The sequence below is a fragment of the Python bivittatus genome, unplaced genomic scaffold, assembly GCF_059951505.1.
Source record: "Python bivittatus isolate LINGU-HERP-01145 unplaced genomic scaffold, Pbiv_v1 ctg000700_np1212, whole genome shotgun sequence".
In the NCBI taxonomy this organism is placed as follows: Eukaryota; Metazoa; Chordata; class Lepidosauria; order Squamata; family Pythonidae; genus Python; species Python bivittatus.
In genome coordinates this window covers 63,474,187-63,487,178 of record NW_028277098.1, presented here as the reverse complement: position 1 = coordinate 63,487,178, position 12,992 = coordinate 63,474,187, and the positions used below count along the sequence as shown (strand labels likewise).

Genomic DNA, 12,992 nt, shown 5'->3' with positions numbered 1-12,992 from the left:
AAAAATATCAACTGTAGCTTCCTATAAGCATTAATAATGTGTGAAGACAGGCCATGTATAGAAAGAACAGCCATGAAGATCTAAGTAAAGACTATTCATGTTGATTTTTTCAGAAGCTGAAATCCTGTGAGCAAGGTTCTAAACTCCTATAACAAACTGTACATATAAATTTTCTGCACTCAGATGCTCCTGCTTTACACATGGTCATAGGAGTTGCTGTGCCATGACTCCACTTCCATCTCTACTTCCACTCCATTTGTAATTTAGGCACTTCCATGAATCAAGCACAAAGGAAAAGCTTTCTTTGGAATATCCAAGGTTGAATTTGAAAGTGCTGATTAGCCAGTCACTGGAGTCCCAAAATCACACTTCCCTATTCATTAAAGCAGAGGTGTCCACAGAAAGGATTGATTGGATCCTAGTAATAACATGAACCTACCTCTTCCATTTTCAGACCAACTTTCACTATTTCCGACAAAGGCGCAATGCCAACATCTAAACTTGAGCACTGCAGCAGAAACCACTCTCCCCAAAATCTATTTATGTATCATTTCAAGAGGAATTAATGCAGAAAGAGGAGACATCTTTCCAAACTCTTCTGTTTAAAATTGCTCACTGGAACACCCATCATTTCCTGCCATGTACCATCCAAAGAATGCCCACACCTGCTAAAGGAATGTGTTACCTTAAACAAACACTTAGCAAAAACAAAGAACCAATTAAAAAGTTACAAAGATCTATGAATCATATGGAAATGTAACAACTCAAGTGCTTCCTCTGAAGAGTAATCAAGAGACAATTATGCCAGGAAAGGTGAAAACAAAAATAAAGTGATCTAATATAAAATGAACTAATTTGAGAATTGCTTTAGCTTCTGCTAAAGGGCTGTCTGGAGGCAAGCCCCTTCCCCAGACCCCAGTGTAACTTTGGCACTGGGCCAGAGTACGAACACTCCTCCCTCTGAATGTAGAAATCTGGGAAGTATTGCTTCTTTCCTCCCTCTGTATTCCAGAGAAATCTCCTGGAAGGATCACCTTGTGATATTTAACTCACCACAGTGGGACCAACCTATTCAGTTATTAAGTTAGAACTCTGATTCCCAAAACAATGTCCTGGCACCAAGGTGCCCAAATTCACCCACAACCTCCCTCTCCCTGAAATGGTGAAGCTAGCAAGCTGCAAAGCAAAGTGCATCTTCTAGCATTTATTTCCAAGAATGCCTCTGGGCCCCATAAGCTTAAAAAACAATAAAAAAGGGAATTCCAGCGTTTGTTTGGAAAAAGGACAAAAGCAAGCAGGGATAAGAGGGAGTGTCCTGCCAGAGGAAGAGTTGTTAAGTAATCTTCCAGTAAATGGTTCTTTTCCCATGGCAGACATTTTGTGAATAAGCAAGCCTCATCCATCAGCCTTTTCGCAAGAACCCCCACAATATCACCTGAAAATGCCAAATGAGCTCACTAGTCTAAAAAGGCTAGTCACCCAACTACCTATGCATCTTCCTAGATTCTTTTCTCAATTCTTGGCTGCCGTGGTTAAGTAATAGCATTAATTCTCTAATGGAGCAGATAAAAGTTGCCCCTAATTCCAGTGAAGCATCCTACCTTGACCTGGCTCTGGTGTTACACATTCTATGATCCTCTACTATAAATACCTGATTTTCTTCTAAAAAGACTAAGGAGTACTTACCTCTGACATCAGGACTTCTGTTTTTTCTTTTTTTAAGACTCAATTCTACCACCTGACCCGAGAGATTCCAATGATACATCAAGCTGGGTTACCAGCTGCCTTGCAGTTCATTTGCAAGCAACATGCCACTGACACTTAAGTAGAGCAATCATCATTTTACAGTCGTTCAAAATGCACCAGTCACACTTGGCTGGCCAGCCACCTGGGTCTGTTGGGAAGAAAAGCAATGCAGTACTGAAAATAAGGAAGGCCAACAAAAAATAATCCCAAGCATTTCATTCTTGGATTTCAAAAAATATTCTTTTGGGAAGTGGCATTAATTTTGTCCACTTTAAAGCCTAATCGAAACTCTTTGCTGATCTCTACCTTGCTATGATAGATAAGAAATTCTCAGGGCATTATTCCAAGATGAGGAAAAGATGATGGTATAAGAAAATGTTCATTTCAAAAAAATAGCTAGTCAGCGATGTAGCTATCTCGATCTTGGAATTATTAAAAGTTCATACAAAATCCCTCCTCTAATGTTCTCTGATCAAAATAAAATGGTAAGCTGCTTCTATTCCCATTTTTACACGTGGAGTCCAACACAGCCTTTTCACTTAAATGGCATATAAACTTATACTGTAATACAGAACACAAAATCAGGGAATGAGGGCAATAGCCGAACAGTGAACAAAGCAAGCAGGTCACCCATGCTGCTGTTTCAGCTCTGGAGGGGACAATCTTACACCACTTTTTCCCAACCTAACTTTACAACACCCCCATCTCCAGCCAATGTAATAGTGGCTGGAGGTGATGGGAACTGTAGTGTACCAGATCTGGATACTGCCAACTATTTAGCATTAGAGTGCTAAATGCAAAGCGTATTTCAGAGTATGAAAAGATGAGGTTTCTATGGCCTTCCCACACCCCATGCTAAGGCCTTCTCAAACCCTAACCCTTGGAACCTGTCCAGATAAGGAGAGGATGGGAGTTTGCCCACATGCTCCAGACGGCTGCTCCCCATGAGGAGACCAGAGGACAGTGGTTTTCTGTGGGTTTGAGTGCTGAGAGACAACAGGATTAGCCATCTTGCTTGCAATGCAGTGGAGACTTTTAAGGACACTAAATTCGCAAACCTCACTTAATAATCACTTTTGGAAATTGCTCATTAACTACTTCTAAGCTATTAGACCTTTGGAATGACAAGTTTGAAAACGCCTAGTGAGTCTGCCTTTAATCCTGAACAAAAGAAAACTTTAATTATAAGCTTAAGAATTTAAAGAATTTGAAATAAACAGCAAAAAGCTAAAGATTTTGGTCTTAGAAAGTTAAAAATGGACTAAGGATCCAGATATAATTGGAATATTGAAAATTCTACAATACGATTTTGGAATTAATTATAAAGTACAAACAGCTTCTAGTGGGAAATAGATCCTGTTCTGGTTTTTACAAGACACAAAATAGATAATTTTAGGATTTCAAAAACTGCATACTAGAGGGGACTAAAGATTTTAGGTAGAGGAAAGATATACAGGCCTGCAAGATGGTTATGAAAATAAAAATAATGAAGGACACTTTTGAAGAATGGAGTCAGAAAATAGTATCCACAATATCAACAATGTCAGTAATGATGTCTGCTTCCATGGATAGACTATGTCCAAAAGATGTTACTGAAGAAATATCAGATGTAGAACAAATTTTAGTTGACAAGATAGAGAGGATATTGAAAATGGATTTACAACTGACAGGCCAAGAAAATGATTTAGAAAAGGATGTTTCACTGGATCTACAAAAGAAACTGGCTGAGGTTTTAAAATTTAAAAAGGTCCAAGAGAGTGACCTAGATAATTTTTTCCTACTGGATTTACAAAAGAGGCTTGTTAAAGTCTTGAAGAACTCTGTGTGATGGGACAAAGAAGAAATGAAGAGAAATCAAATCCTAAGACAATATTTGAATGAACTAAAGATTAAGACTGTTAGAAATAAAAGGAAGGAATACAAAGTTGGTCTATTTGATCAAGATTAAAATAAGATATGTTATTTCTGGCTACCCTTTTTGGACTTTCTGCTGACACAGGACTGAAAAAAGGATGTTTTATGGATTTGTTTATAGATAAGAGAATGGGATATGGGATGAAGAGGTAAATGTTTGTAACTTTAGAGAGGGTGAACAGTTATTAAATTTGTTTATACTTATTGTGATGAAGGTTGAAGACACTTCTTTATATATTTCTTTTCTCTTTATTATATCCTTACTTTTCTCTTTTTCTCTTTCCTTGCACTTTTTACTCCTCTCCATTTTCTTTTCTTTAAGTTTAGTTTGTATTAGATTTTACTATTATAATCAAAATTCCTAATAACAATTATACAGTATATTTTTAAAAAGGAGCCATTGGGAAAAAAAAAAGGCAAAATTTAGCTCAAATGGCTAGAAGCATATGCTTTTGTTTTTTGACATCTAAAGGGCAGAACTTCTTCCTAAACAGAATATACCCAACTTAAATATAAAAGGCCACATGGAATCTGTCCTAAGCTATTTGTATGGAAACAGAGTATCTGTTAAAGAAATGCATCAAAAGACTGATTTTCATGGTCAGAATCAAAAAACTGCGTTAGCGCCTATTACATTATTATAAAGAAGATACCAAACAAAAATCTTCTTTGGACTTAAGTACATATTACCATTTTTGTTCTGTACAAAGCAGCACTATTCAAGCAATCCACACAATTTGTATTAATGATTAATTTTTCTTTAAATCCAGGTACAGATTCTCACAATGATAGTTCTGTAGGAAAAAGCATTCAGATATATAGGCATATTCCTTCATATAACTGCCATAAAAAGATATGATTTGTAAATATATTTTATTCATTATTTTTTAAAAGAAGCTACATTTAAAATGATGTATGTATATACTACTCAAAATTCTCATCATTTTAATTATACCAAAGACTTTGGGACCAGGTAAAGAAGTCTGTGGGCTTTTTATGTATTAGAAGTTTTAAGTTCTTGTTAACAGTGAAGCCTGGATACAGTGTCCAGGTTGACATCTTAGCCATAGAATTATACTAACAGAATATCTGAGTGGGATTCCATAGATGTGTGTGCATAGGTTTACTTCCTTCTGCTTGTGTCAAAGTCTCCCTCAGAAACCTCGATAATTCTTTCTGGAACTTGGTATTCACAGGAAATCTAAGACATGACTTGAATATTTAGAATTTCTTTACTGTGATCATCATAATTTAAATGATATGAAGAGTAGCTTCAACCAAGCTAGAGAATCCAGTCTTATATGTAGGCACAATTCAGAGCTAAATCCTGGTTGGTTTGTCTGTTTGTTTCCTGGCCTTACGTCAAAAAGGACTGTTAATCACCCCTTTCTCGGGTTCATCCATTATGATCACTTGCAAAGTATTTTTATAACAAACTTCTTTTTCACCCTTTTTTTCTGCTTCGCAAATTTCAGTTCTGATACTTTGGGACATACTAAAGGTGTCAGACCTCAGCGACTACAAGGCTCATGCTGCCTGACGGTTCTGAGCTTTGAAACCCAGTGTATTTGGTGATTGTTGAAATTAGCATAAGGTTCTTCATGTTTATTTCTTATGAATACCAGACAGCAGGATTCCTTGACATATAACTCATTCCTTTCTGCAGTCTCAGAAATGCTCTTGGCTAACCACTGATTCCAACAGCTAGGTTCATACATGTGCTAAGCCATGATATGCTCTGTTTGGTTCACTTAGATTTGATTGCAACTGCTTAGATTTGTTTATTTTTTTAAATTCATTTATATTTATATAGCTGCCCATCTCACAAAAATTTGACTCTAGGAGGTGCACAGTAACAAGGTTGTTGTTATTTGAAATGGCATAAAAACACTTACAACAATAATGATAATAACTGTAGCTGGTAAACCATGGCTTATCAATTAGATTGTGTAAAGTCACTTAATTTTGATTGATTCAATAAACCATGATCTGGTCACTATGAGAACTTCATCAGTGGCTGACCTTGCACATTGCACTAAACCATGGTTGTTTAATAACATGGTTCATTAATTCAAGCATAATTGATTGGGTTCACAGACTATGCTAAGCCATTAGCCCCTCAGTACTTATGGGCAAGAAGGCAGGACATAAATCCCCATGGTTTACAAGCCAGAATGAGTGGGTTCATACAGCTGGATATATCAAAACCAAACAAACAACATTACAGCTTAACAATATGTGCAAACTGAACTAGTAGATGTTTTGGATATGAACTGGCCCTCGGAGATTCAAATACAAAGAAGAGGCACAACTGAGATAAACGTCACTGCAGAGTGAGACCCAGATCTTCTACATCTGTTACCTCCAAATCAGGCACTGACCACAGCTACAGTATTGTAAAAGACTGATTATCAAAGTTAGTCCTCAGTCTATTGTCAGATCAGCATTTTTCATTCAAAATGTTTATTGTCTCATTTCCAGTTTAATCTGCGTTTAAAAAAGAGCACAAAACGTTTACATACGTATTTTCTCCACAAAATATTCACAGGCTAGATCACTTTGATTCCTTCAAAATGCAGACCAAACAAGGTCTCTTAGCATCTTTACCTACAGTAAAGAAAAAACAAGGATGGGAGGACTCAGCCTGACTCTAACTATCAATTCATACTATCAATTCATACTTAAACATTCTTTGTCAAGCCATTTTAACGTCACTAAAACAGTGTAGGCCTTTATGAAAAGTTGTATAAAGCTTTATACGCAAAAGAGGAACATACATACAGTAGGGGTAAGGAAACAGTACATACAAAGAACTTCCACAGTGATCCAAACATTCATTTGCTGGGGGGGAAAAACCCCCAAATGTGACATATCTTTGCAACCAAATCAAAGGGTTGGGCATAATCTTGCAGCATTAATATGAGGCTGCAGAACCCAATGAAGCTCTTTTGTCTTCCAATTTGTCTTTCCTTTTAAAAGGCTCAACAAGACCAGATTTAAGCCCCATTCATTCTTCTGCAGATACAGCCCCACCAAACAAATGAACACACAAACAAAAAACCAGCCCTTAATCAAGTATGAATTTGAAAACAAACCAAAACATTAAAATCATGAAGTGAGCTAGAGAGAATCCAGGAAGGGAAGTTTTGGATCTCGCAGAGGAAAGCTTTCCGGCTACGGAGAAGCAAGTTGCAACGCTGTCAAGCTAGCAAGGAAAACCTGTGGCAGCTCTACCACTTGCCAGAATGTGGGCCGAAAAAGAGCACAACACCCAAACTGGCAGGACTCCTCTGTGGAAGAATGAAAAAACAGCCATGCATCCTACAGTACTCTTATAAAAGGTACTACCGAGAGCAGAGCAATTTAAAATGAAGGAAGGATAATATTTTCTTGATTACTAAATCCAGGTTGTTTAAACCCAAACCCTACTTTTATTCGGCCAAGTGAGAGCGTACAAATTAGCACGCAAGCTCTCTAGTTTCCAAAAACTCTTTACCCGGCAAGATGCTTTTAAAAACCCAGAGAGAAAAGGGAGCAGAGAAAGAAAAAAATTAACCCAAGTTTCAACTAGGTTATACCCTCAGAAAGTTAGACTGGACTCTAGATATGCAAAACTGGCCTGACGGATACAGAGATTATATAAGGTTGCATTCACAACTCTCCCAAAAAACTCCAGGATGAGCAAACATGCAAGCAAATAATAGTTGATTCTTCACTTTAGGGAAGCATAAAACCCCACCCGTTGAAGTCAACTTTTTCCCCATTTTTAGTGAGATAATCAGATTGCTTGTTAGGTAGAAAACAGAAATCAGTGAAGTGGGTTTTTTGATATTAATGAAGCTGAAAATAATTTTAATGTAAGTTGCTTAGATTCAAAATTATCTTCTTCATATAGATTTTGGCTTTAGTTTTTCAAGTGGCTACCTTAGTTACTTAAAAGACAGCTGTAACAGTGTTTAATGCAGAATAAACTGTTGCTGCAAAAGCTGGAATAAAGGGAAAAGACATATTTATGCTCTTTTTAGAGAAACCTTCTCTGTGAAAAACAAGGTGGCATGGTACCATTCAGATCTGAGGGTGAGATTTTAATCTTCATTGGGAGCTATATTCATTTCATTAATCCCATTAACTGATTAAAGCCTTATAGCCTCACTTAAAGAGATGTACTTGAAGGAAATTGATAGGATTTTTTAAAACATATTTTCATACTGTCAACGCCAACCTATTCCTCAGATTATAAATGAGCATTTTTCCTTCAGTGAACATTTTATGCAGTTATTCTAGATAGCTGCTCATAAAATCATCCCACCGAAATATTAAAAAGATCAGCCAGCCTTCAGCATTTATAGGAAGAATACAGATTAGAAGCATGTAATATCCCACAACAGAAATCCATGACATGTTCACAGTTTGACCATCATAGCCAGCTTGGGGGAATATTGTATTTGTTCTTATCTGGTACGGCCAATTTAAATATTCTTAAACTACAAGGTTATCTCCACCGACCTAGGCATAAGTCCCATTGAATTCAGTGACATCTTCTGAATAGCCTTGTATAGGATTGCCTTGCTAGGCTTCAAGAACCAGCAGACTCTTAAATGACTTTAGATAACTAATCAGACTTTGCAGTTAGAAGATAAAATGAATTCATTACTGCAGTAATTCAGGAAAAAAATTAGAGATTGTCGTAAAGCCTAGACTAAAAGATGCAAAATTGTATACAGTACACGATTAAACTACTAATCTCTTTACATATTAAATACAACAGATTAGTTTCCTAAACAGAAGAAATAAAAATGATCAGTTAGGTCTGGAAAAATCAAGCACAATAATTGCACATATATTATCTCACATGGCAGACATTCTCCAGTCAATTACATTAATTCACAACATATTTTATTTTGAAAAATTATACCCCTCCCCAAACACATAAGAACCCCACACAAGATGCTAGATAAGCTTGATTTTAACCTTAACTTTAATCTTATGAGAGAATTTGACTAGATTAATTCTGAGGAGACCTTGAGCTGAAAGGTCAGTTATGAATTTAGATGCTATACTCATCCACAACTTGAAACCACTCCCAACCACATCTGTAACATTAGGATAACAATAATATTGACCAACTGGGTAGCGGTATTGAAAAGATGACTGAGGAAAGAAATGCAGAGAAATCATCATCCCTTAAATGCCATGACCTATGGCTTTGTGTCAGACACTGGGACACAAGTACATAATAGCGGCATTTGTGTGAGGATGTCATCACACTCATGTCATCGTTTTGACATATTTGTGGTTACTCACAGACACCACTGGAGGTTCAGGAACACTGATGGATATAGAATATTATCTACTTATTTTGAACAAAGAAAGTCAAAGTATAAAAACTAAAGTATAAAATAATAAAATATTATTCATAGAACTTTACAAGAAAAACATCCTCTTTATCATCATTATGCATTTGTCCAACTGAACAAAAGGTATCTCAGAGAATACCAGGATACGAAAAGACAAATTCTCTACCTGTATGGCTTCTGTAGGGCTGTTCTCTAGTCTTGCAATCTAAACTCAATATGAAGCAATCAGCATCTCTGCATATTGCAAGTCTTGCTCATTCAGGTTCAAATCAATATATTCAGTGGCTAACTGGATAACATATGTTACCAACTATATCTCAACCCTGTGATGTGTGCCGATTTCCTATTTGCATGGAGCCTTTATATATGATCCCTGTTCAATTTGTACAATCCTGGAGCCCTGCAGCATTTGGGTGTATATAGAACCCAAAGGAACAGTCTCTCCACATATTCAGTTGTACCCTGGAAAATGAACAGATAGGCCTATAGTGGTCTCAGGGGAAGAAGACAGAATCTTCTGCATTATAAATGAGCATCTGGGAAAGTTGTCAAATGCAAGAAACATGTGAGAGGGAAACTTTCTTGTGGCATCTTGTTGGGGAAGGGCCATAGCATAGTGATAGAACACATATCACTCATGCAGATTGTTTCAGGGTCAGTCCCCGATTCATCCAATTGAAGGGATAGAATTAATGATAATGCAATGGGATCTTTGCCTGCAATCTTGGACAGTTGCTAACCAGATATTTGCCTGAAACCTTGGAGGGTCGCTGGTTCACACATCACATTCCAGGGCTTGTTCAATGACTGGGTTCACACAACATACTAAACTGAAACCATACCAAAACACTTGCTGGTTTAGTGCAGTAGGCAGATCTAGTGGAAGCTTCCATAAACAAATATTCTTATCTGGGATAAGGCAACTTTCTATGTCCCCATCTTTATGCTGCCCCACGCAAAATTAAAACAGTGCTGTACTCAACTCACTAGGACCATCATATGGTCCTGAGCCCCAGTATCTGCTTGAAGATCTACGGTGAACATAAATACCATTAATTTAACTATTCTTTCACTCTTTTTTAAAAAGAAAAGATTGATCAAATCAAGTCATGTACATAATGCAGACATCCACTTATCCATACAGCCTTGGAAAAGGCTAGCAAAGGGATAAGTAGCAGCCAGAAACAGAATAAACCTTTTTAGGATCACACAAATCACAAGAGGATGGGAAAAAAGATATTTTCACCACTGGAGAGATTGCAAAAGATTCCCCACAGGAACACAGAGGGAAAACAAAAGCGAAATTATCCACGTATCACAAATAAGAATGTCTACTGTTGTTTCTCTGAAAAGCTAAACACAGTATCTAAAACTTACAGAATGTCAAGAATTCAGCTCAGATGGCCTTACCTTTTATTCCTAACATGGGATTGAACAGTGAACAGAGATCAAGTTGAAGGTGATTAAGGAACTTAGATCAACACAATTCCGATAACAGCAGAACAGACTTCTAATGATTGCATTGACCAACCTGCAGCCCAGAGGACATCCTCTAAAGAACATCCTCAAAAGAGAAGACAACCCAATTGTAAAAGAGAGATCAAAGCAGGATGACATTCACACAAATGGGGATTCAAATCAACACCAACAGCTATTTCAACATGTGCAGTTTTTAAGCTTTCTGGTTTAAAACCAACATCAGTTCACATACCATAAAGGTGGAATTCTCTGTCAGGCTTTTTGAGAGCTTTCATGAGGATGGAGACTGGATGCAACAAGGTTACACAGGCCCTGCCCTGGGCAGTAACTTATATATGGAAATGAGTGTACACACACACACCAGTCTGGGACAAAAGGAGCCTTCCCTGCCCACAGTGCTGGAGGCAGTAGCTAGAGTTGGCTAGAGATGAAGACCTCGCAAAATCAGGGAGGTTTTCTGTTAAAGAAGTAGGAAGAATTAGAGGTCTGCCTTTCTGGGGAGTGAAAGAGAACACCACTGACTACTAGCGACTTACTCCTATATTGTGAAGAAAGAGCAACCCGACCCCAGGGGATGCAGTAAACAAGGTGCAAGGGGAGAGTGGAAGAACCAGGTCCTCTACAGTTATATTGCTTAGGACCGGCGTGGCCTTCTGTCGTTGGCAGGAAGGATGTTTATTTTACCTGCCAAATCCAAGTAAGAAGGATCAGACCTGTGACCTAACTCGCCTCTGCCACGTTTCGAGCAAAAGAGGCAGGAAAAGGGTCCTGAGAGCGGGGCGGGGCGGACGGGAGGGGGCGAGAGCAACTTACTGGCACAGCGCAGTGCCCGCTGCTGCACAGCCTCCCCGCACAGGTCGCACCAGCCCCTCCAGAGGGCAAAGCCTTCGAAGCGGTGTCCTTCTCCCTTCTCCTCTCGCACTCGGGGGTCCCGCGGCTGCTCGAAAATGGTGCGCACGTCGGGCAGCAGGCGAGGAGCTCCGGATCTCAGTCGGAGCCGCTGGTGGTGCAGCTGCCCGGAGCGGAAGGGCTTGGCTGCGGGGCCGGGGGAAGCGGGCAGCTCCCGGGGTATTAAGTGAGCCACCATCGCAGCCTCTTTCCCAGGAAGGAGGGGAGCCCCGGGAATCTCGGCTCCGTCCTCAGCCGCTTGCCCGACGGCCGCCCCGCGCTCTGCTTCCACTGCGCTCCCGAGGGGCCTCCCGCGGCAGGAGGTGAAGGGCAGAGCTCCGCGGGACTCCGAGGGACGCTCTCGCAGCGCCTCGGCGCGTCCCGCCTTCGCGGCCGGCAGAGCGTCCTTCTCCAGCCCGCTACCTACGTCCGCGCCCCACCGGGACATGGCCCCCGCAGCGCGGGGAGGCTGCGGCTGCTCTTGCTCCTGCGGCTGCCTCCGCCTTGGCAGCGGCGGCGGCGGCGGCGGCGGCTGCTTCATGTCATTGGAAGCGGAGCCCTTGAGGATCTTCTTCCGTTCGTTGGCGCTCAGGCTCTGCAGGAAGAGCTGCTGTTCCCTATCCAGTAGCAGCGGGTAAGGGTACTGCCCGATGGCCGGGGAAGCCATGGCCATGGCGAGCAGGCAAGCGGCCCTAACAGCTGCGACCTGCCGACGGGTGGCCAGCAGCGCAGGCGCTCTTAAGAGGGACCTGCGGAGGCTGCGAAGGAGAGGGAGGGTGGAGCGAACGAGGGAGGGAGGGGGCGGGCGAGGAGCCCCGCGCCGCGCAAATCTCCCCGCGCTGGGGTTGGTCCAGCTTCCAAATTGGTTGGCTTCGCCAAAAGGAGTCCCACGCTGTAACCCGGAATCCACCCTCTTTCCTCTAAGTTTGAGCTGACTGGAAAAATCGGGTCGTGGGAAAAGAGAGTCATTCTGCACGTGCTCAGAGGCAAGTGTCAGGACCGGCTATTGCTCAGGTTCTTCAGCCTAGGGCAAGGACGATTTCTTCCCCGAAGCTTAGAAAAAAACGGCATGCCCTGCTTAAGCTGACGCCTAACTTCACTCTCGACGACCCATGATATGATGGTTGTGTTCATACACAACTTGATTAAACGCTCATTACCCGAGTTCTCATAGCAAGGCACGCCAAACAGAGGAAAGCACCACAGAAGGTATTGTACACTCAGTCTCTCACAAAAGATTTGCAGTGCAAATTGGCAGAAGCTTTAAGTTCAGACTTGGATATATTCAAAGCTTAATAAAAGAGGTGGTGAATCTTACATTGATCTTGACCTTAATATCTAACCACGATGGTTTGGTGTATTGTGTGAACACCCAGAGTATTTTAAAAAAGTGATGTGAACTTTCAGCGTATGCAAAGTGCTGTCTCCTTTCCCATCTGGAATAATAGGATTCCTTCTCTGGGATTTACATTCAGTCTTAAACCAGAAACAGGAAAACCACATTGTAGCTTAATGCAGTGGGTGACCCCAGCCTGAGTTATATTAAAAAAGCTGCAAGGAAGTACTGAGCTGTGAAGAGGTATTGGGCATTAAGGAATGTTGTGTTGT

At 40.4% G+C, this 12,992-nt stretch overlaps 1 protein-coding gene across 2 annotated transcripts in view; it reads right to left on the bottom strand.

Moving 5' to 3' along the window:
* RASSF5 (Ras association domain family member 5) overlaps nucleotides 1–12,119 on the bottom strand; it is a 93,212-nt gene extending 81,093 nt beyond the window's left edge. Inside the window, exon 1 of one of the 2 annotated variants that reach the window (XM_088154168.1) lies at nucleotides 11,310–12,119. In XM_088154168.1, the coding sequence (XP_088010294.1) occupies nucleotides 11,310–12,057 (748 nt within the window). In that variant the 5' untranslated portion in view covers nucleotides 12,058–12,119. The remainder of the gene's footprint in view (nucleotides 1–11,309) is intronic. The other variant, XM_088154170.1, reaches the window with a different exon arrangement.
* Nucleotides 12,120–12,992: the final 873 nt, after the last annotated feature.